At 34.5% G+C, this 25,579-nt stretch overlaps 1 protein-coding gene across 4 annotated transcripts; it reads right to left on the bottom strand.

Annotated features, from left to right (window-relative positions):
* Positions 1–1,167: 1,167 nt before the first annotated feature.
* On the bottom strand, positions 1,168–25,162 carry LOC110097831 (probable pre-mRNA-splicing factor ATP-dependent RNA helicase DEAH3). 4 transcript variants are annotated; one of them, XM_020824432.2, is made up of 7 exons: positions 24,821–25,160; positions 16,663–16,850; positions 15,380–16,464; positions 14,089–14,214; positions 13,759–13,997; positions 13,555–13,673; positions 1,168–1,585 (listed from the first exon to the last, which is right to left on the bottom strand). In XM_020824432.2, the coding sequence occupies exons 1-7, from the start codon at positions 25,112–25,114 to the stop codon at positions 1,459–1,461; spliced, it is 2,178 nt and encodes a 725-aa protein (XP_020680091.1). In that variant the 5' UTR covers positions 25,115–25,160; the 3' UTR covers positions 1,168–1,458. The 4 variants fall into 4 exon arrangements, with proteins under 4 accessions (XP_020680091.1, XP_028555992.1, XP_020680094.1 ...); XM_028700159.1 differs by lacking the exon at positions 14,089–14,214 and having other exon boundaries at positions 24,821–25,161; XM_020824435.2 differs by lacking the exons at positions 1,168–1,585; positions 13,555–13,673; positions 13,759–13,997 and having other exon boundaries at positions 14,123–14,284; positions 24,821–25,162.
* Between the last annotated feature and the right edge of the window lie 417 nt (positions 25,163–25,579).

The following is a 25,579-nucleotide window of genomic DNA, read 5'->3' as shown; positions in this document are numbered from 1 at the left end:
TTAATTAGATTATAATATTCAAAAAGATGGCATTAACTATATATATATATAAATGATTGATAATGTATATATTAACAAAAATAATTAATTTAATTAATTTTTTGTTTGATTTTAGTACCATTGATTAATAACTAAAATTAAATCAATAATCAACTAATTTTAAAAGTAAAAGAAATTCTCCAAAGTTTCTTCAGACCATAATTAGCCTAAACAAGGCTTGTGGTTAATGGATTGTAAGGCAGAGGATTTTTAAAATACATAAATTTAAAAGAAAAGGTTGTTGAAATGCATGTGTTTTAAAAATATATATACAAGAATTATTTATTATTATGTTGCTCAAATGAATTGATTTGTTTTTTTTTTTCACTTTCAAATACATTTAAAATGCTTTGAAATATGAAGGTTCACGAAAGTAAACAATAGTAGCAAGTGGTAGCGGGTGATGCCAGGTATCAACTGTCAAGAGGCGTCAATAATGGCAATGAGTGAGATCATGTTAACGAAGATAAAGAAGATAGGCATCAAATATCAACTGCCAGCAAGCATGGGATAATTTTAGGTATTGAGCGACAATAGGAGGTCATCTTAGATTCTTAGTCATTAATTCTCTTGATGTAAAGGGAAGATCATGTTACATAGAGAAGATAGGCATTGGACGTTAGTAGCTGACAAACATCAATCATCAATTATTAGCAAGATTCGCGTAATGATTGACTAGGAACATTAAAAGTTAGACAATAGTGAATAGTCGGCTTGATTATTTCTTGTGATAGAGATAATGAAGATGACATCAAACATAGGTAGTTGATGGATGATGGACACGGATCAACTATCCTGTGTTGGGCTACTATTGCCTAGCTCAGCTTCAAATATGCTTTAGTGTCGAAACTACCAAATCACAAGGTCAAGAAATGTCTAACTGGCATACGTAAGTATTTCCTATCTAACAATAATTCTAAGCTTTAAAATTGGCATGGTGATGAAGCCAGTCATCATAAAGTAAAATGCATGGCAAGGTAACCATGGAATTAAGAACAGGTCAGTTCACACAACTACACTGAACATCTCTCTGCAAAAAAAAAAAAGGCAAGATATGTATGAAAACATCAAATATGATTATGGAAGATTTTTGATTCGAAAACAAACTGGTTGAACAAACATTATGAAGAGATAAGTGGACGACATATTTGGTAATTTTATTAAAATTTACAAAGGTAAATCATGCAGAATAAGTCGAGCAGAAATATAAATATAAACCTTAATTTCTTCATTCAAAAAGTAGTATCTAGATTTCTAGCTTAAATAGATAGAATTTCAACGGTAGCGAAGGAGAACGTCAAATGCCTCTATTACATGCAGCACAAAGTATGTAAATCTCTGGTTCAAATTCAGACCTTGGACAACTAAAGTATGGCTCTTTATTAGCGCAGAGAATGGATGTAAGGAGTAGGGCTTTACTTATTTCCTGTTCTTGGTATCTTGCTTGTCTTTCTCACGCTTACTATACAACCTTTCCAGAACTCGCTTTGCCTCACATGAGGGAAAGTTGCTGAGGTCGTAATAGTGTGGAGCTATGTCAATTAGCCTGCATATGGTAACAGCATCAACAGAATATTAAAATTACAGTGATTCATAATTCAACTTCCTAACACTTCAAGCGACACAAAAATAGAACTGATGATCAAATTATAAGCATTTAGCTTCTTTATGAGATAGAATATGAAAATACCTAACGAGAAATGCATTAAAAGTTAAAACAAATCAATCAAGTTGCCGTTGCTAGAAAAGAAGACATGAAGAATATATAGAGTTTGAAATACAGAGTTTTGTATATATAGCAAAGAAAACCAATACTCATCTTTACAACTTTCAGCATGACACAATTTTGAAAGAAAAAAAAAAGAACTAACAAATATTAACAGGACAGATGGGTCAAATTTGGCGTTCACACCAAACATTTTACCTACATTGTGGTGAATACGGGCCATTAAGTAATCAAGTGATATATTCATAGGCAGATCGCCATACAGTTCAGAGTGGCCAAATAAAAAATAAAAAATAAAAAGAACAGACATGGAGCATAATTTTGGAATTCCGCAACCCCCCCCCCCCTCCAAGATTTTTTTTACCTTAATGTCCCCCTCATATACCCGCGCCCCTATGTGTTTTTCCTTCACTCAAGTGTGTGCGGATTCATTCCGAATCGCAGCCTTCGCTCTTCCTTCTCCCTAGCTCATGATGTTGTCCCCTGCACGAGTTGTGATCCGCTGATCACGACGTTGTTCCCTGCACGAGTCGTGATCCCCTGCTTGCGACATTGTTCCCTGCACAAGTCGTGCAACACAACCGTGACATCTTCTTTATGATTAAGCACGACCTCTCGTGTTGTTCCCTGCTCGACCGGAGGTCGTGCTGTTCCCTGCTCGACCGGGCGACTTGCTTTATTCTTCTCAACCATCGCATGATCCTCGCAGTCAGTGCAGGAGCCCACCGGTGTCATGATCTCGCCATTTTCGAATTAAAGGTAAGGGAAAATGAGGAATTCCTTATTTTCTCTTTGTTTTTTAAGATTATTTTTAAGTCACTGAATTTTGTTAGGGAAAAGGGCACAACTATGGCTTCTAAGCTCAAGGAGAACCGAGTTTGTCCAGGTGAAAGTTGACGACATCAATAGCATACAAGCCGCATTAGAAGGTGCATTCTCATTTAAATACAATACTTGCTTATGTTTATATATTTTTTATTATATTCAGATGTATGGATAGCTTTGCATACTCTTTGAATGTGAGATGGGTTTTGTGGCAATGAAACCCGTCTCTTTTAATTTTAGCACTTTTTATTTTGGTTTTGGAAATTTGGTCTTTTTTAGATGTCTGGTTAAGTTGCGTGTATAATCATTTTGTGTGTGGGTTTGTGATAACTTTATAATATGATTATTTATAGATTTTTTAATTTGAACCACTAGGCTTCTCTTTGATGATGAGTTGGTTTATATCCTAAGTGAGGTCTCTTCTAATGTAATTTATAAATTTAACAAATTAATGCTTTTTTTTTTAATTTAAATGATAACTCCTAAGAAAAGATCAATGTAAAAAAAGTCTCATGCTTTTTTTAATCAAAAGTTTATATTTTGGAAGGGAAGTAAAATAATAATCATTGTTACATTAATTGACTAATCAGGAGCATTTTATATATGGATCGATTTTTTAAAAAGAAAGAATGTGCCGAGATTGATATTAACAATTTCCCTGCTAACCCTAGGCTTCGGATGTCAATCTGGAGTTACGATGTAAATGACAGGGATAAAGTTCAGAGAGCTTATTTGTTGAGAGGGCCTCATCAATCAAAAAATCATCATTTGCCTCAAACAATGATTGAAAATGTTGCAAGAAAACTTAACTCGAAATGGTATGAAGAATTTATTGACTGGTTAGAATATAATGTACAATAAAATGTTATATGTTATATGTTAAAATGAAGAATTTGAGAGGGAAAAGCTTGAATTTTATTATGCAATCTACTCCCTATTTATAGATTTATACAAGGTGTATTGATAAGGAAACAAATAATTCAAGAATAATGAGAATACAATTATTCCTAAATCAACTATGGAAGGAATTAATGTGAACCAGGTGGTCTTCCCACAAATTACTGTTCACAGCCGTGGATTCTTTTTGGATTGTGAGGTTGAGATTTAACACTCCCCCTCAAGCTGGGAAATATGGATCTGTCATTCCCACCTTGTCAATCATTCGGAGAAAGGCAGAACTGTCCAATCCTTTAGTAAGGATATCTGCAAGTTGATCCTTTGATGATACATGGTCAACACTAACTAGACCACTATCTAGTTTTTCTTTAATAAAATGTATGTCCACTTCTATGTGCTTGGTCCTATCGTGCTGGACTGGATTGTGAGCTATGTTGATTGCTGATTTGTTGTCACAATGTAGCTTCATGGGTTCATCCCACTTAACCTTTAAATCTTCTAGAATTATTTTGATCCATAGTAGCTCACATATTCCCAAGGTCATAGCTCGATATTTTGCTTCTACAATGGATCTTGCCCACCACATTCTATTTCTTGCTTCTCCATGTAACTAAGTTACCTCCAAGAAATGTGCAATACCCAGAGGCATATCTTCTATCAACCGGCGATCCTGCGTAGTCAACATCCGTGTATACTTCTAGGGTTATTCCATGATCTCTCTTAAAGATAATTCATTTTCCTGGTCTTCCTTTAAGGTAGTGCAATATCTGTCTACCGCTTGCATGTGAATCTGCTTTGGATTCTGCATAAACTGACTAACCATGCTTATAGCAAATGCTATGTCTGGTCTAGTGTGGGAGAGATATATCAATTTCCCTACAAGTCTCTGGTAGGCCCCTTTATCTACATCTGGATCTTCTTTACCTTCCTCCAGTTTAAGATTAGGTTCCACTGGTGTCGGTGTTGGTTTACAGGCTAGTTTACCTATTTCTCTTAGAAGATCTTTGAAGTATTTATGTTGTGAAATGAAGATTCTTTTGCTATAGTGAACTACTTCAATTCTGAGGAAATATTTTAGTCTACTAAGTTCTTTGATGTCAAATTCCTTAGTAAGACTTTTCCTTAAACTGGCTTTCTCCTCTTCATTATTTACAATCAAAATAATATCATCAACATACACTAATAATATTGTGACTCCCCCTGAGTTTGAGTGTTTGAAGAATAGTGTATGATCACCTTGACTCTGTCGATACCCATTCAGGAGCATGAATTTAGAGAATCTTCTGAACCAGGCCCTTGGTGATTGTTTGAGCCCATATAGAGCTTTTTTCAGCTTGCACACCTTGTTACCTTCAGATTTTTCTTTAAACCCTGGTGGTATTTCCATAAATATCTCTTCTTCTAAGTCCCCATGCAGGAATGCATTTTTCACATCCAATTGTTCCAGGTGCCAATTGTACTTAGCTGCTAGTGAGAGTAGTATTCGGACAATATTCATCTTGGCTACAGGCGCAAACGTTTCTTGGTAGTCAATGCCATACGTTTGAGTGAACCCTTTTGCCACTAATCTTGCCTTATATCTATCTAGTGTGCCATCAGCTTTGTATTTTACTGAGAACACCCATTTGCAGCCGACCAATTTTTTCCCAATCGGTAGATTGACGATCTCCCATGTTTTGTTCTTCTTCAGGGCCTGCATTTCCTCCTTCATGGCATTTTTCCAATTTTTATCAGATAAGGCCTCAAAAATATCTTTAGGAATATGGATATCTTCTAATGTAACAAAGAAATTTTTGTGTGATGATGAGAAGTTGTTGAAGGATATAGAGTTGTTTATAGGGTATGAGAGAGGTGGTGAGCTTACCTTATTTCCAGGAGATGGTTCAAATTCTTGGATCTGCTTTGGAGCACATCTTGAGCTTGTACGTCTGGAGTAAACCTTTCCCAATCTAATGATAGATTTGTCATTTGTTTCCCTATCTTGGGTTTCAGGTGGATTGTTTTGAAGTGGTGGAGGAATGTCAAGAGGTGCTAGTTCATTTTCCTCATCTTACTCAAGTTCAGTCTCCCCCTGAAGATGAGTTTTTGAAAAATATGAATTTTGCTCATCAAAGGTAACATCAATAGAGCAAAGGTTTTTCTTGTGGGTGGATGATAACACTTATAACCTTTTTTGGTAGCAGAATAGCCAAAAAAGATGCATTTGAGTGCTCTTGGATCTAATTTTCCTCGCTCCTGGCTGTGAATATGAACATAAGCAGTGCATCCAAAGATTTTGGGTGAAAGATTATGATGGGTTCGAAACTCTGTGTAGAAAGAGGGCAGGGTCTCCATTGGAGTTTTGAGGCCTAAGGCTGTTGAAGGTAATCCGTTTATGAGGTAACCTGCAGTTAAAAGAGCCTCCCCCCAATAGGATTTGGGTGTATTGTAGTGAAATAGGAAAGCTCGGGTGGTGGCTAGAAGGTGACCATTTTTTCTCTCTGCAACCCCATTTTGTTGTGGGGTGTGAACACAAGAGGACTCATGGATGATCCCTTCACTCTGGAAGTAGGAGGAAAGGGTTTGGTTGAAATAATCTTTGGCATTATCCGAGCAGAATCTTCGTATTTTTACTCCGAATTGATTTTGGATCATGGAATGAAAGATGGGAAGAATGGTGCTAACATCATATTTATTTTAAGGAGATAGATCCAAGAGACTCTAGTGCAATCATCAATGAAAGACACAAACCAATGTGCCCCAGAGATATTGGGAATTTTTTAAGATCCTCATATATCACTATGAATAAGGTAGAAGGGGGTGTCACATCTTTCACTTTTGTTTGGGAATTAGGTTCTCTTTTATGTTTAGCCAACTCACAGGTTTCACAATGAAAATTTTTATTTTCTATTTTCTGGAAAAGTTGTTGATATATATGTCTTAGAACATCGAAGGATGAATGGCTTAGTCTATAATGATGAAGCCAAATAGTGGATTTCCTATCGACTAGGGATAACATAGAGCAACTATTTTTAGATTGGTGTGGTTCTTCCAGGTAGTACAATCCTGCTCTCTCCTTAGCAAGTCCAATCTTCTTCCCCGATCTCTGATCCTAAAATAAGCAATAAGTAGGGTTAAATAAGTCTTGACAACTATAATCATTGGTAAGTTTTTGCATTGATATTAAATTTATGGATAATTGTGGTACGTGGAGGACATTTTTCAGGGTGAGTGAGGGGGATAATATGATGTCTCCTTGGTCAGCTACTGTGGTAAGAGAACCATCAGCAGTAATGATTTTCTTGTTGTTTGGGCAAGGAGTATAGTTTATGAGGTGGGTAAGTGAGTGGGTCATATGATCTGTGGCTCCTGAATCAATTATCCATATTCTTTTAGATGATTTCTGGAAGCACTTAAACTAAAAGAAATTGGAGTCTTACATGAGAGTGCAAGTGAAAAAGAAGCATTTGGTTTTTCAAGAGATACCAGGAGTCGTTTTAATTTATCAATATCTTCTTTATTGAATTCTCCAAGGCTGGGCTATGCTTCTGGTTTACTTGTAGTGTTTGTTAACATGTGATGTGCTCCTTGTTTCGCCCTTTTGATTCCACTCCTTGCTGGGGGGTTTTCCATGTATTTTCCAGCACGTTTCCTTTGTGTCTTGACTTTTTGCAATAGCTACACCAAAGTGAGTCCTTGTCTTTGAACTTTGAAGAATCTTTACCCTTCTCCTTCCATGATGATTCCTTGTTCATCGCCATTGCTGAGCCTTCAACTCCCTTCGGTTCTAACATCACTCCTCGTCGGCTTTCTTCTGCGCGGATGAGGGAAATGGTTTCATTGAGTGATGGCGTCTCCTCCTTGCTCAGAATTTGAACCCTAACTTAGTCAAATTCTGCATTTAGTCCTGCAAAAAAAATCATAAACTCTATCTTTTTCAATAAAGTTCTTTAGGATCGCAGCATCTTCTGGACATCTAGTTTCTATGCATCTATAATGATCGAATGGTGGCATACTCCGTCACAGTCTTACTCCCTTGCTTTGTGCTTCCAACTTTGACTTTAATTTCAAAAATTTGAGCCGCATCTCGAGCTTTGAAAAAATTCTGTCTAGTAGCATCCCATATGTCCTTAGCGGTCGAAAGGAACATAAATGTATCACTAATTTCTGGATTCATGGAATTCCACAACCATGACATAATCATGGAGTCTGCTTCATCCCATGCCTCAAATTTAGGATCTCCTTCTTTTAATCCTCCTCCAAGGAGGTGATGTACTTTCTCTTTTCCCTTTAAGTATGTCCTCACAAATTGAGACCACTTTAGGTAGTTTTTCACATTTAGATGATAGGAAGGTTGCATGCTTTGAAGGTCACCTCATCCTTGGTGCACCATCGACTCCTCCGTTTGGTCAATACTTTGGGAGGAATTGATTTCTGACATTATGATAGTGATTAAGACTATCTACCTTGGTTAGCAAATGAAGGCTTCCCGGAATAAATTTTCCTTGTCGACAATAAAGGTCAATAAAAAGGATTTTTTTTCTTTTTCCTTCATATATATATATATATATATATATATAAAGAACCGAACTTGTCACGCCTTAAAAGGAAATGCTCGGGTTGGACTTAGGGAACGGGACCCGTTTCTTGCACGCAGCCACGCAGGCGCGGTTTTCTCCCGCAAATCGCAGGCGTGGATCGGGCTTCTGATCGGCTTTGACTGGGTCGTGCGATCGGAAGTGTGGATCGAGCGGGGTGCTTCGCTCCTTCGACGATCTTCCCTGTCAGATCGCGATGCTCGCCGTCCGCTCCTTCGTCCGTCGGCTCGGGAGAAGATAGCCGAAGATGGCGTTCGGGCGCTCCTCCGGATACGCTTGGACGTTCGGCTCTTAGCGGGATTCTCGACGACTTTGGCCTTCCTCTCGGATCGGAAGTTCTGATTGGTGCTTCAACTCCGTCTCGTCCTGTCCCGGTGTACACGGGTCAACACGATCAAGTCTAAGCTTCTTCTTTTTCTCTTCCTCCTTCGACAATCTAGGATCGTTCTTCGACGGCAATTAAGGTCGTTGGCTCTGATACCATGTTAAAACTAAGAATTTGATAGGGAAAAACTTGAATTTTATTATGCAATCTACTCCATATTTATAGATCTATACAAAGTGCATTGATAAGGAAACAAATAACTCTAGAATAATGATAATACAATTATTCTTAAATCAACTATGGAAGGAATTAATGTGATCCAAGTGGTCTTCCCACGGATTATTGTTCACAGTTGTGGATTCTTTTTGGATCGTGAGGTTGAGATTTAACATTATCTTTATTGTTACTTATTTAAGCCTCAAGAGCAAATTATCACATGCCAAGATAGTGGAGGCTCTTTGTTGGTGAAGGATTTAAAATTGGAAGAGAAAAGAAAAACTTATCGATTATGTTGGAGATCATAATAGTGCACACAATAAGGCAAAAAAATATGACTTAGTAAAGCATCGAGAACAAAGTCTTCCTGCTTTATGATTGAGCAAAGATGAGAAGAACAAAAAAAATATTGATTGTATTTGATTTCTAATTCGCCAAGATTTATCACTCCGTGGGCATGATAAGTCATCTAGTTTAGATAATCGAGAGAAATTTTTGGAGTTATTCCAATTTCTTGCAAATCATAATGAAGTCAAGAAAGTTACATTTAAAAATGTTTGTGCTAAGTTAAAATTGACTTCACTGAAAGTGCAAAAAAAGATTTGTACTGCTATAGCTGCTGGGACCTTAGTTTTAATCATGAATAAAATTAGTGATTTCTACTTCACTATTCTAGTTAATTAGTCTCGTAATGCATGTTTCGGCACTCAAAATGCTTGAAATTGTTAAGGAAGACATGATACATGATCAACGGTCAGTTGAAGTTGGTGTTTTAATACATACTATGGAATCTTTTGACTTTGTCTTAGCACTTCATGTAATGATTGATACTTTAGGAATTACGAATGAATTATTACTAGTATTACAAAAAAAAAATCAAGATGTCATGAATGCAATGAAATTGATGCAAATGTCTAAGCAACGATTGCAGATTATGAGGGAAAATGAATTAAAGCATTTATTAGAATTAGTATCATTTTTTTTTAATGCTTTTTAAATTGAAGTTCCAAATATGAACTCGATATTTAAGACTCGTCGACATTCAATACGAGCAAGTGAAGAAATAATAAACTTCCATCATTATCAGGTCGATTTATTTTATATTGTTACTGATATGTAACTTTAAGAATAAAATAACTTCTTCTCAGAAGCTAGTACTGAGTTATTTCTTTATGTGGAATATCTGAACACAAGTAATTCATTCCCTGCTTACGATAAGAGAAAATTGATTTGTCTTGCGGAATTATATCCAATAGATTTTTCTGTGGTGATTCTTGTGTCTCTTGAACATCAATTATCTACTTATATTATTAATATGCATACAAGCGATAAGTTCACATCTTTGACTAGTATTGTTGTTCTTGTAAAATAAATTGCTAAGACCAAAAAGAATATTATGTATCCCCTGGTTTATAGGCTTATTATTTTGACACAGACTTCGTCAATTACTACTACTCCAATATATAGAGCATTTTCTACAATAAAAATTATCAAGCATCGATTGCATAGCAAAATGAGTGATAGTTGGTTCAATGGCTATCTAGTATCACGCATTGAGATGGAAGTATTTGACTCTGCTCCCAATAAAGTCATTATACAATATTATCAGAAAATATAAAATAGAATGCAAAACATGTAATTGTTTTTTAAGTCATATATTATAATGAAATACAAAGACTTAGTTTTGAATTTTATCTTATATATATCTTTCTTATTTTTTATATTTATTTTTTTTTATAATAAGTTTATTCACCACCCTCAAAAGTAAAGCTGGCTCTACCCCTAGATGTATTAAATCATCAATTTATTATGTTATGCACCAAACTACCGTTCCCATTGTAAAAAGGAAATCTAATGCTTTTTATGCCAATATGTCACATTATATGACTATCAAAATGGACACATTCATTCATTCATCTATTAGAATATGTAAACTGAAAGAGTGCAGCCAATGGAGAGCATTCTGGTTGAGAAATTTGAGTTTGTATACTTCAAGGATGTTCTATTTGGGCTAATGTCCACTCAGCAATGATTTAGGGAAAATATCCCTAAAAAGTTTTTATCAATTTACCCTTAAATGTAAAACAAGAAAATACTTCTAGCATAGAGTAACATCGTTTCTAGCTTCTTCATAGATATTCATGCATTTCTTCTATCCTAGCATCTTCCCAGCTTAATTGTTCTTGCATGCAAGTGTAATTTTTTCAACAAAAGATCTAGATCTAGATTTCACCCTACAAGGGTAGTGCACTATGACGCACAGACATGCACATGATGACACGGATATGACACGACACGGACATGGGCACGTCAATTATTGAAAAAATAGAACACATACGTGTCCAATTTGTCTTTAATACTTTTTATCGGACATGTTTTTAACATGTCTGACATGAGTCGGAGGCATGTTAAACGGTTGTTGTGCACGCCTCTTTGAAGAGAAGCGTCCATGCATCATAGAGGTAGTACAATGTATAATAAAAAATTTAAAAAAAAAATCACTAAACTTATTTTATATTTGTTGGTTCAATTTAGTTGTTAAAGTATCAGTTTGATTATTTATTTTAATTTGACTTTCTTTGATTTTTTTTATTATTAGTTAAATTTTTATTTTGTAAAACCAATCAAACCAAAAAAAATTCCGATAATTGGGAACTATATAAAGTAGGAATGACCTTTCTTTATTAGGTTTAAATGAGAATTTGACTTTTAATAGAACACAATGGAGAAAAAGGATTCATGTAGCCGACCCCACGTAGTGGGATAAAGGCTTGATGTTGTTGTTGTTGTTGTAATCAAACCAAAAAAAAGATAAAACTAATTAAATCAAATATATTAAATCAATAAAGCCCATAAATTACAAATAAATAACACAAAGATGAACAATAATATTATTCATATCACATAACAAAATTATAAATTTTAGCAAGAAAAAATTATTATTCTTAATGCATGTTATTTAAGCCAAATGTGACTAGATAGTAGATACATTGTTAATCATTACATTTTGATTCATCTAGAATCAAACCACATTAATCAAACTGAAGTTTAGTTTGGATTAGTTCAACTTGAAAGATAGTTTGATCGACTCAATTTTTAGAATTTTCAAATCAAAACAAACTATTTAGTTTAGCAAATTCATAAATCCAACGAAGGAGCTAAATTGGATTATGTCACCAATGGGTAACTATTTTTCTTGATTAAATGATATGAACATATGTTTAAAATGATTCTTTTATGATTTCTATTGATTATGATTTTTTTAAAAAATAAGTTTGGTTTGATAGAAATAAAAGCATAAATTGGGATCAATGATTCGGAACAGGTCAAACAAGAGTCAATTAGGTTCAAACCAAGGCAAACCTTATTCGAATCAGGTTTACAAAATATGGGACTAAACCTTGGCTCAAACCATGTTTGATCTACTGTATACTACGCATCCACGGCCAAAATTGGGATTCAAAATTGAGTCTAAAATTTGTAACCATGTTTAAACCCCAGATTGTGAGTCCAAACCTTGATTTCAGCTTCTAATATATCGCTCAAACCTAGTGGTCAAATCAATTTTTCATGAAGAGCGTTGCAAGAGGCAATATATGTGAGAGAGTCAATGTTAGAATGCAATAAACCTAAATCAACAACAACAACATCAAGCCTTTATCCCACTCCGTGGGGTCGGCTACATGAATCCTTTTTCTCCATTGTGTCCTATTAAAAGTCACATTCTCGTTTAAATCTAATAAAGAAAGGTCATTCCTAATATTTTCTAACCAAATCTTTTTAGGTCTACCCCTACTTTTCTTAACATAAGTCAAATCTAATACCTCTACTCTCCTAACCAGGTCATCAGAAGGCTGCCGTTTTATGTGACCAAACCATCTAAAGGGACTCTCTCTAATATTATCTTCTACTGGAGCTACTCCAACCTTTTCACATATATGCTCATTTCGTATCCTATCTCTAAGGGTAAAATAAACCTAAATCAACAAATAACAAAAATTATTGTATCTAAGTCAACTGTGTGCCAAGATGACTGACATCTGTGCCTTTGTGTGAGGGATTTGTATGAGAGCAAGAGTCCACACGAAGGCGGAGAAGTGTCCGATAGGCAAGAAGAGCCTAAAAAAAGAGGCTTGAAGAATAGAAATTTGAACTGCCGATATTCCAACATCCAACACGAATATAAGATATAATTTCTCACATTTCAATTAGGTTTATATTGGTGCATATTTGGCCAAATTTTATTAGGTTAACAATATTAGTCCAAAATTGTGTATTAACTATTAAGTGGGATAAAAACTCAAATTTCCCTTATGATTTCTGCCAATAGACTGAAGCAACTGTTCTCAAATCCGTGAACATAGAAAGATATACTGAAAAATGCTCTAAAAAGACTTTAAAAGCAAGAAATTTAGCTCTAGGACATTCAACAAGAAACGAAAATAGAACAACAAAACCAAACAACATAGGAAACCTCTAAGCTGAAGGCATGTATTGAAGCACAGACATATAAACCTTAATTTCAATCAAGCGCACTAGAACGACAATTGAAGAAAATACACCTGTACATACTAACTAATGTCCTCAACTGATGATAAATGGTGAGTACGCATATTTCAACAGTACTATAACGAGACGTTAAAATTAAGAATCTCAGAAAAGCACAACTACGTATACATTGAATGCAGACACTCACACGCTGCACTAGAATAAGAAAATTGCCATGGAATTTATGCCAAAAAACAAATGATTTCACTAGGCACTGAAGATAAATTTGAGTTTTCTTTTATTTCAAACTTGTTCAAATTAGAACCTCTCCATTTAAATTCTAAGGATAATATTTCTACCAAGTTTGGTTCAGCTTATTGATTGTCATTAATAACCCAAGATCATTCGCACAAAAAAGAAAAAAAATATTAAATCAAGGAGCTATAAGAGATATTTCATACCACTCGCCACGGATATCTGTAACTGTGCGAATAAAGTTCCTGCTAGTCAAAACGTATTCATTGTAGATTACCCACTCAGGCTTGTGATCTAAGCAGTTTGAAGGATGAAGATGAACAACCTACAATGAACCAAAAAGAAACACGGAAATATAATCCAGAGAAAGCTCATTTATGAAAAAAGGTCCTTGAAGCAAAATAATGTACCTGGTTATCCTTCACTGTCAAGTAATGCCCAGTTCTTTCAAGATGAGCTACTTGCATAAAGTATCCTGCAAGCAATGCTTTTCTTATGTTTACATAATAATCACGGCTGTTGAAGTCTGTGCTGCAAAGCTTGAGGTTGAATCTGGCCATTATACGCACAAGTTGCTGCCTCACATTGTCAGCAGCCTTCAATGCCCTTTGGTTAATAAAATTATCAAAACACCATGAAGGGTCTTCATCTGCGATCAAAATAGCCACTTTGTAAGAAAAATAAAACATAATGACAAGCAAAAGGTAGAAAGGAACATAACAGAAGATAATTAACTTAACTATTTTGCTTGTAAGCGTGATACACGTTTAAAAGAGTTAGGTGATCCCCGTCGATGTGGCCAAACCGAGCTTTTGCTTCATCAGCAGCTTTTTGAGCTTCCCTAGGCCGCACAAAGCAATTGGGTACTATAGAAAGAATTGTTATCACAGAGGAGGCCCATAGTAGGTCAGCAGATGCATACAGGCGAGACCAACACTGCTTCATAAGAAAATAATTGAGAAACTGCAACTCTACTCATCAGCACTTAAGTCCCAAAAATTCTATTGGGTATGCCGGCCAACAGTCATTAAACCTAGGCGAAAGTATAACCTAACTATTTAACTGCTAACAACAACCTCGGTGAGCAAAGAAACACAAAGGAACACACGTAGGCATGCAATTACTAAAATGTTAAACCAAATTATATAACATATTTTTCCCATTGAAATTAACAAAGGTTGAAACTTTGGAGGAAAGCATGGAAGGGAAGCGCTAATAAAATGCATCAAATATCTGAGTATATTAATGTCATTCTAAGATTGTACCCACATATAAATTCCCATTGCATTAAGTGAAGTAGTGAACTAGAATCTTTCTTATAGATAGGGCTCTAAATGAACAAAGACAAGCAACTCCTTCATTTATTTCCTTATTCAGATTGAGCCCAGCTTGAACATGATCCAAGTTTTTAAGTACTTGTTCAAATTTATTTATTAATATTCTTAATGAGATAAAGCCATAATTAAGGTTTTATCGGACTAACTAACCATATATTTGAAGGTAATAATTGAACATATAATTAGGCATAATAGGATTTATAGATAATTACAATTAGCACAATTCACTAAGTATTATTTTAGTTGTTTGGTAAAGCTTAAATATTAAGAAGAAAAATTTTCAATCTAAATATCTCAATATTTGTTTGATATTTTTATCTTAATAATACCTCTAATAATATACATAATTTTTTAAATGCATATAGATACAGAAAAATTGATTCGATAGCATAAAATAAATCATTAAATAAGTAATTATGCCATTATTAAACGAGCATTTTATTATTTTTTATGAGCTACTTGATAAACAAACAAGTGTGTTCACTCTACGACACCATCTAAACTTATACTTTTAAACGAGCATTTAAAATTTTTTTCAAATTTATTCAATTATGTAAATAGCCGATCATAAATGAGCCTCATACAAACAAGCATCAAGTTATTCATTAAGTGCATTAACTCGCGTACAACCATACTAATTATTGAGGACTACAAAAAGAAAAGAAGCATAAAAAGAAATAAAATATGCGCATACCTGATAGCATTGCTGAAACTGATAGAATTTCATTAGAACAATTAAACTCTGAACTAACAACAAGCATCTTTGACATCTGTGGATCCAATGGAAATTCACTCATGATTTCACCTAACTTAGTTAAGTTTCCATCATCATCTAGAGCACCCAAGTAGTTCAAAACTTCCAAGGCCCGCATCAAGGTCTCAGGTGCAGGAGGATCCATAAAATCAAAATGAACAAGATCATCAATTCCAAGTTTCTTCAATGTAAGAACTGTGTTTGCCAGATTCGACCTGAGAATTTCAGGATAGGTCTGGGGTTGTAGATCATTATTAAAACTTTTTTCAGTGTAAAGTCTAAAGCATTTCCCAGGTTGCGTTCTACCAGCACGCCCTGATCTCTGATGAGCACTTGCTTTGGAAATTGGAGAAACCAACAATGACTCCACACGAATTCGTGGGTTATAAACCTTCTGTTTTGAGAAACCTGGGTCAATAACATAAACTATACCATCAATAGTCAGAGATGTTTCTGCAATGTTGGTTGATACAACAATCTTCCTTCCAGGTAAACCACCCTCCTTTAGAGGAGCTGGAGCAGGCTCAAATATCTTCTGTTGCATTGCTGGAGGCAAAGTAGAATAAAGAGGGACCGCTTTAATAGGACCAACTTGATCACCCAAATTATTGATTTCCTTTGTGATTTTCCGACAGGCATCCTCTATCTCCTCCTCTCCCGTGAGAAAAACAAGAATGTCACCAGGGGTTTCACACATGTGTATCTGTACTACAGTCCTAATTGCAGCTTCCAAATAATCCCTCTCAGGGTCTTGAGTATAGAAGATCTCTACAGGATGCAGCCTTCCTGGTACCTTCATTAGTGGAGCTCCATTAAAATATCCTTGGAATTTCTCAGCCTCAAGAGTTGCGCTCATGACAACTAATTTTAGATCAGGCCTATTTCTTAGAACCTCTTTGAGAAGACCAAAAAGAACATCCGTTGCTAATGTTCGCTCATGTGCCTCATCAAGGATAATCACCTTATACCTCTCCAAAAGTGGATCAGCCATTGCTTCTCTTAAAAGCATACCATCAGTTAGGTACCTGACAAAAATTAAACAAAAGAGTGTACTTACATTATTAATAACACAAATAAAAAATAGGTGCCAAAATCAAATGAGTGCTTTATTAATAACTCAAAAAAGGAAAATAGGTGCCAAAACCAAATGCAATTAAACCGAGCAAATAAAAATAAATAACTAAATAAATGAGTCTGAAGCAAAGGAATTTGAAAAAGCTTACTTCAAAATAGTTTTAGCACTGCTGCAATCTTCAAATCGAATGCTATAACCAACCTCTTCTCCAATTGTTACATCCATCTCCTCAGCAACTCGACGAGAAACAGACATAGCAGCCACTCTACGAGGTTGTGTACAAGCAACCATTGGACGTTTTCCTAAGAAGTCAGCTTCCAAGACAAATTGAGGTATCTGCTCAATCACAAAATAAGCCGTCAGTACCCTGATCTCAGCTAGAAGGTCATAAAGATCGCATGATATCTCCACACACAATCTGTAATTAAACTTAATTAAGACAATGACCCCTCGCATCATACATAATAATTAAAAAACATAATAGCCTGACACACGAAACTAGGCCAATAATTATGAAAACCACTCAAAAAGTATATAATACTAAATTACTATAGCAGAGTAAGAATAAAAGGGGAAAAAAATGGCGCATCACAGCTCTACATTATTTAGCGCAATTATAAACACCAGAAAGCACAAAGAAGTAACAACCAATGTTGAATGTGTTGGACAGCAGATGCCTTGAATGCTTACATACATAAACACGCATAAACGCATATGTATTCCTCATTATAAAGCAGTAAAGCACCATTTGTAGGACACGCATAAAAATAACCAACCTAATTAATACGATAATTAAACAATTATGAGATCAACACAAGAAGCATGCTGCCCTTAAAAGCTGAATAGGAAAGAAAACAACAATCATTGGCTCAGCTTTAACACATTAACGGTAGGATTTAAAAAAAATCAAATTAAGATTCATTTATAAAGTTAGTATAAGTTTTACAATTATGTATAAAACCTAAACATCATCTATAAAAAAAATTTATCCAGGCTTAGAACCAACAATTAAAATTTTAATAGAAAAATATAGAAAATAACAAAAAAAAAACCTTCATCATTTTTTTTTAATCTAAAGACATAAGATCTAGTAGCACAAGTACTAATTTGGCGTGCATTAAAAAGAAAAGTGAGCAAAATGTATGTTAAAATTATTAAAGCTATGCTTATGGCAAAAAATAACAACTATTAAAGGTAGCTGTGGAGTGATCAAAAGGCAATGAATTAAAATAAGATTATATCAAGGACCATGATTAATTGTGCTTCTCATGGAAAGCTTACAAGGGTATATTGGTTTATGCTTTGCTAATAAATAAAACCTCAACTGTGATGAGTAAAATATTCAAACAACACAGAAAATATTTAAAGAACAAAAAATTAAGCTTAACCTTCAAAATCAACACCAAGATGTGATCAATTTAAGTATCTAAGATCTATTACACACAAGAATGTAGATATAAATGAGGATATAAAATTAAAAATCAGCAATGCAAAATAAAATAGAAGAAAGTTTCAAAAATACTATTCTATAAGATGGTAGTGAGACCCACAATGCTTTATGGTGCAGAATGTTGGCCATTAAATGAGAACCATAATATTACGTAAGTGTTACAGAGATGTGAGGATGCTCTGCTGGATGAGTGGCTTTACACTTAGAGACAAAATACGAAATAAGCATATACATGAAAAGATTGGAGTAGCTCCAGTGGAAGATAAGATTAGAGAGAGTCGTTTTAAATGGTTTGCTCACATAAAACGGGGGTCCTCCGATGACCCGGTTAAGAAAGTAGATGTATTAGATTTGACTTATGTTAAAAAAGACAGAGGTAGACCTAAAAAGACTTGGTTTGAAAATATTAGAAATGACCTTTATTTATTAAATGTAGATGAGAATTTGACTCTTAACAAGACATAATGGACAAAAAGGATAGACGACCCTACATAGTGGGATAAAGGCTTCTTATTGTTGTTGTTGTTGTTATTGCTGCAGTATGGATATTAGAAAGTAAATTTTAAATATTACAATTATGTCAATTACAATGTATGGATTTGAGTATTAGGTGATAAAAGTCATTATTAGTGTCACGTTTCAAGAAAAGTACACTCTTATCATATTAGTTATATAAGCTCATCGAGCTATTTTACCACAAGCTTAACAGTTAAAAAACAGGAAAGGAAAACTCAATAGAATTTATACATTTAAAATTCATTTTAATTGCAGTTTGTGAAATATCATTTTTTTCATGTAATTGACAGACCAATAATTCATATATGGACTTGCATAAACTGCATAGGTTTCAATAGCACATCCATTAATCAACATAATAGAACTGAATCGATATATAGGGTCAGTTGTAATCTCAAATGCTAAGTATGAACATGCATACTATCAAAATGGGTATTTCTTTTGCTCATCAAACCATTTTTTAAGGACGAACAAAAGCTCAAACAATCATAATAACCATTCTTTTGATATAGGTATTACTACTTTTTAATCACTGTGGATGGGAATTTTCTAAGGATAACCATTTACAGATATATACTGAACAAATCTTAAAAATTAAATTACTAAACATAAATTAATGTACAAAAACACTCAAAACTTTCAGCTCTTCTCGACATTATGAAAATTGTGGCATATGTCTAAAATTAAGCACAACTTGATGATGTAGGAGATAACATGTAACCAAGTGTACAAAAGAAGTGAAATGACACAAAAATTGATGATGAATAAAATGATAACACGTGAGTGAGAGCAACAAGTAAGATAAAGAAATCAACCCGCACAAAAGAGCACATATTTATTGTGGTTCATATTCTCCACCCCCTCCGCCCAAATTAATCACCTTCAACAACTATGAAGCCAAAAGATTTTACAAAGCTATCGACCCTTGACCTAGAGAGGCAAAACCAGCCTTTTTCTTGCTCAATGTCAATCCTCACACTTTATCTTTTTTCTCAATTTTTTCTTGATAATAGGATAACTCACAACAAAATCAAGCTTACAAAAACACCAAGCTGGAGCACTCTAACACAAGATATACAATGCAAAAATCGAGTAAAAGAATGTTACAATAAGAGTACTAATGCACAATTATTTACCAAAGCTAAATCTACATGGATGTTAAAATCTAAGAAATGAAAATGAGTATATCTAAGGAAATGCTTGCATAATACAACTCGAAAGAGGTTTAAGTAAATAAAAGCTCAAGTGAAGCAAGAAAGCCTACAAAAAGAAGATGACTTGGCAAACTTATCAAAACATTTCATAAATGACTTGAGATATTTCAAAGAGCTAAGTTGCTAAGTTATGGAGGTATTTATAGATTATGAAGGATTTAAATGGAGGCAAAAACAAGGGCCAAGTAGTTATTGAAGCCAAATTTAATTTATTGTTATCAGAATAAGCATGCAACTCTCATCCAATTAATTGCTTGTATGAATGAGAGGAAAACATCTTTTGGATGGCCATCAACTAATGGAAACTGAGGTTAGGTGAGCTTTGGTACCAAAAAAAAGGCTATAGGGACCAATGGACCATTGAGATTAAGTAAAAAACATTAACAAAAAGCGAGATTGTAAATGGCAGTCGATGTCACCTAAATACAACAGTTTCAGTCAATCAATTCTGCAAAATGAGGCTGGCAATTAATTTCATTTCCCCCCACCCCACCCCACCCCACCCAATCCCCTTCATTGTAGATGGCATCCTTGCCAAGTCAATTGGTCGACTTCCTTTCCGAGCTTTGCTCACCACTCAACATATATCATAACCAATCAAACATGTTACCCTCTTTGCATCCTTTGTCAATTTTCTAAAATCCACGCTCATTATCCATGTCCCTGTAACTGACTCGAACCTCAGCATCTTCACCCTCATTAATTACACCTCCTATAGATCAAGTTATGGCAATTTGTATGGATCTGCCAATTCCAAAGCAAAACAAATTGATCAGTCCAAATCATTTAGTGGCCTTGAACTAGAGCCACTCAATCAGATTAATTTTCAAGTACAAGGAGTAGTCTAAACCTATTTCAAATATCATTAATCGATTAAATGATTGAAGCTTGAATTTTGAACATCCCTAGTACTATTGGCTTTGCATTTTGCTTGTGCTTACACTAATGTCTAAGGAAAAAGAAATATAAGAAATAAACACACATGATCAGCATGTCAAACTTAGATTAGTGTTTGATTTATCTTCAATTGCATGAATATTCACCATGACTACATCACAAGAGAAAACTATATAAATAAATTGAAGATATCCGGTACATCCATTAATTATAGTGAAATCAACAAAACAACATGTGCTATTAACAACCCCTTCTTTTAATGATGACAAACACCATAATAGGGGAATGAAAAAAATAAGCTTGAAAAATATTTTTGCAATTGGATGTTATATTAGAAAATAGAGCAATAAACACACCATAAAATCATAATCTAAAATAAGATAATCGAAACTAAAATGCATGATCACGACAACAACAACAACAAGCCTTTATCCCACTCAGTGAGTTTGGATATATGAATCTTTTTTCTCCATTGTGCCTATTAAGAGTCAAATTCTTATTTAAACATAATTTAGAACCAAGTCTTTTTAGGTCTTTCTCTATATTTCTTATCATAGGCAAGATCTAATACATCTACTCTCCTAACAGGATCATCATAAGTTCAACATTATAGTGACCAAACCATCTCAAGTGACCCTCTCTAATCATATATGCCACTAGCTACTCCAATCTTTTCACTTATATACTCGTTTTTCATTATGTCTCTAAGGGTAAAGGCACGCATCCACTAGAGCATCCTCATCTCTGCAACATTTAACTTAATTTTATGCTTCTCTTTTAATGGCAAACATTCTACGTCAAAAAGCAATGCAAGTCTCACTACATTCTACCACCAACAAATCCGATGCATTCCTCCACTTCGACCATCTATCATGAATTCCATTAATAATATGCATGGCCACACAAATTTTGAAAAATAAACAAAAAAAAGAATGTGAGATGATAGTACACCGAAGTGTTAGCTCATACATCAATTTTTTTTCCATATTTATGTATGTATCCAAAGAATGAAAAGTTAAATTTGTTGACAACGTATTTTCCCCTCTTTTGACATCAATAAAATGATAAGGCAAGAAGCGTCCCTGAAAGGATATTTTCATTGACAATAAGAAGTTATCGCTTAAGAAGGGTACAACATTGCATAAATATAAAATACATCAAAATGAGATGGATCAAATCCCACAAGATGACTTCTTGTCATTATTAAGAAGATGAGCAAATGGATGGAGTGTCAACAAATCCACACATCTCCATTGCATTTGGGTTCATTGAAGACATCATAAAATTGCAAAAAATTTCAAGGCATTGTCACATTGTAAAGGTCAACCCTTCACCTATTACAAAGAGTGCAATCTGATTTTCTTTTTTTTACTTTTTTACTGCTCAGTTCTATGAGAAAAAGACCGTAGTTAGGAATAGAAGACAAAAATTTGTAAAAGAAGCCTATGCTTAGCTTCAATAAAAGATGCAAATAAGATAAAAGGTTCATTACAATGCTCTTTTCTGAAAGGATAACATGTCCTTATCATGATAGGAAGTTTCAAAGAGTTTCAGGTGGGCCTTCAAGAAGATTTTTTTTAAACATTGATCATAAAAGAAAATGAAAGGAACATTAAAATGCTCTTTTCTTTTCGGATTGCATACCCTTGTTATGAGAGGAAGTTACCAAGAGGACTTAGGCAGCTCTTCAAGATGGTTTTTTTAACAATAATTAGGACAAGAAATGTGAAAGTATTTTTGATATTGCCCACAAAGACTACTAGAATTAAAACGGCCATTTTTTTTAAAACGAGCATATATTAAGTTAGATTTAGGAAAAGCAGCAAGAATGAGAAATAATTTGGAAAGGAGCGGATACGCCGGAAGAGCTAGCGCATTCTAGAATGCGTTCTACATCCTGGCGCATTTAAGAATGGGCCATGTGCTTTGGCGCATTGCCTAAATGCGTCATAATATATGGCGTATTCTGCATGCAATATTTTTAAAGTAATGGCGTGGAATCTGAATGATATAAATGAGGATTTGATTGTTTCTTACAGTGAACAGGAGTGGAATCTGCCATTAAAGTAAACAGAAATGCTACAGTTAGGAAAATGACATTTGTCCATTCTATTATAGATGTTTCATTCACTCATATTTGTACATGATATAATAATTTAAAATGAAAAACAATATAATTTCTAATTTAAAGTTTTATTATTAATAATTAAAACATTTATTTTTGTTTTAAAAATTTTATATTTTTTGATAATTAAAAAATATGAAAAAAAAAATATTTTAAAACATTTTAAAATATTGTTTTAAAATATTTTAAAAAAGGTGAGAGATTAAGGGTAAATGGTGAGTGATTAAATGGACGGCCGATGCTGAATCCCTTGATCATGGACAGTTTAATGGACATTTGAATGTCTTATTGGCATCGGAATTCATCGATCTTTGGCTCGTTGGATTTGTATCGTCGAGCTGCTCGATTCGACTATAAGCTTGTTATGTTTGGAAACCGTTTGGTAATACAAATTGTGGTTTGAATCTTCCAACAGCAGGTCGGGTCCTTGATTTGGACCCATTTGGGCTCAGATTGGGTTGAATTTGGTGGCGTTGGGTTCGTATTTTCGAGATGCTCAGTTCGACTATAAGTTTGCTGAAATCGGAGTTGAGATGGTCTCCAAATTAATTTCAGAAGCTTTCAACTTGATTTTGCATCAAGATTCGTCCCCAATTAAAATAATTTTTTAAGGACGTATCAATATTGTTTTTCATTTAATGATATTTATTTTTCATATACTCACATTATTTACTTTTACTTAAATTTTTACATACAAGAAACAACTATAGGTTGGAACAACAACAATGGAACATAAGATAAATCATTTTAAATTATTATATCATGTACGAATATATATGAGTGAATGAAATATCTACAACGGAATGAACAAATGTCATTTTCCTAACTGTAGCATTTATGTTTACTTTAATGGCAGATTTCACTCATGTTCACTGTAAGAAACAATCAAATTATCTTTTATATACTTCAGATTCCACGTCATTAAAACATTACATGCAGAATACGTGATATATTAGGACGCATTTAGACAATGCGCCAAAGCACATGGCGCATTCTTAAATGCGCCAGGATGTAGAACGCATTCTAGAATGCGATAGCTCTTCCGGCGTATCCGCTCCTTTCTAAATTATTTCTCATTTGTGCTGTTTTACCTAAATCTAACTTAATATCTGCTCATTTTAAAAAAATGACCAATTAAAACCAAGATTATGATGAGCCAATTTAAGATAATTTCATGTAAGATTTAAGTAATACTTAGGAGAGAAAGGGAGCATAAAATGAAACATATGGAAACTATAAAATTTAGTAAAACCCTTCATCGCATTTCTTTATGTTTATTTGCAAGTATATGACCCTTGGATTTTGATCCCCTTCCTTCCTCCTCCTCATAGGGGTCTTGTCTTAGTATAAGAAGCTATGTTATTTTGAATGAAAGCATTGATTTCCTCTTGCAATCTTATATTGTGCACCCTACCTCTTCATTCATGTTTAAACTATTGGAGAGGGGTTTCTAGTAGAGAGAAGAAGATGAGGATGAATCATCAACTAATTTGCCCAACAATCCACCAGTCATACATCTAAGATTCTTGGATCATTTAATTGTGCTTGATTACTTCATCCTTGATTTTTGGATCCATCATTCATTTATCATAACATTTTGCCATATTAGCATCACCCCACAACTTTCTTTTATAAAGATTGGACAGCACTTCGACTCCCATCATTATTAGTGCTTCTTCAGTTCTCCATTTAAAATGTCAACAATTTTAGCATATCCTCCATTACCGCGGCTTCAAAATTTGGCACTCTCACAGGTTATATACATTGAACGTCTCAAACTCGCTCCACTGCCTCTTCCTTCTTCCATGACAACAGACTTCTAACAACAAATACATACTAAGATGCATGCAACATTTCTTACACTTATTTATGTTCCCTCTGTTTCCCGCACTCAGTACCATACAACAAAGCTCAGCCAACCTTCACACCGTTCCACCCAAGTTAAAATAGTAATAAAAGTGGTATTCCATCCTCAGAACTTAATTTAAAGCAAAAATATTCAGCAACACCTCAATAACAGAAAAACTAGATAAAAACAAAACCATGCCAATCATCCATAAACAGTGTAAAAATAACACAAAATTTAATTTCAGCAACAACATACCTGGGTGGTCTTGCCACTCCCAGTTTCACCGACAAGAATAAGGGTCTGATTGTCACGGAGAACTTGAAGGAACTCATCTTTCTGCTGCCATACGGGAAGTGTCTTCCTCTTGTCCAGGATCTCGAAGTACCTTTGCGAGTATGTCCGCCCTGTCCATCGGTTGATCGTCACAGGCAAAAGCGGCGCGGCAGCGCCTGCAGTGAACGATCCGTTTACCCGAGCCAGCTTCGTCGAGACCGCTGCCTCGTCTACTACGTCGAAGAGGCTGACCTTCCGCTTCCTCTCCGTCGACATGCCGATTCCTTCCCACGATTTCGAGCCGGCAATCAAGCCCTAATTCTGGGCCAAAGTCTATATTTATACTTAGACAGCGTCGGTCCTACCTTTGTTCCGTACCAGTACGTCCTGCCTTTCGCTAGTTGCGACCGCCAAAAAAATAAATATAAGGCAAGGCTAAAATTTCTTACAAATCCGCGCTCACTCCCTTTAAAGCTTATTCAAATAACTTATTAGCTATTTGATTTTGAAGTTGTTTTATGGATAAATTTTCAAATGGGACATAGTTTCTAAAAAATTTAGAATTAGGAGCATAAAAAAAAATAAAAATGAGCATCCAAATGAATAGTAATCTCATTTTTGAACAAAATGCAAAGCAGTATGGCATTTTGCATGAAAAATGCAAGGGGGCTCTGCATTTCAATATAAAACACAATCCAACTTTGCATTTTCCATGCAAAATATAATTTAGGTGTGCGTTTT

The sequence above is a fragment of the Dendrobium catenatum genome, unplaced genomic scaffold (genome assembly GCF_001605985.2).
Source record: "Dendrobium catenatum unplaced genomic scaffold, ASM160598v2 fragScaff_scaffold_133, whole genome shotgun sequence".
Classification (NCBI taxonomy): domain Eukaryota; kingdom Viridiplantae; phylum Streptophyta; class Magnoliopsida; order Asparagales; family Orchidaceae; genus Dendrobium; species Dendrobium catenatum.
This window is presented reverse-complemented; position numbering and strand designations above follow the sequence as displayed.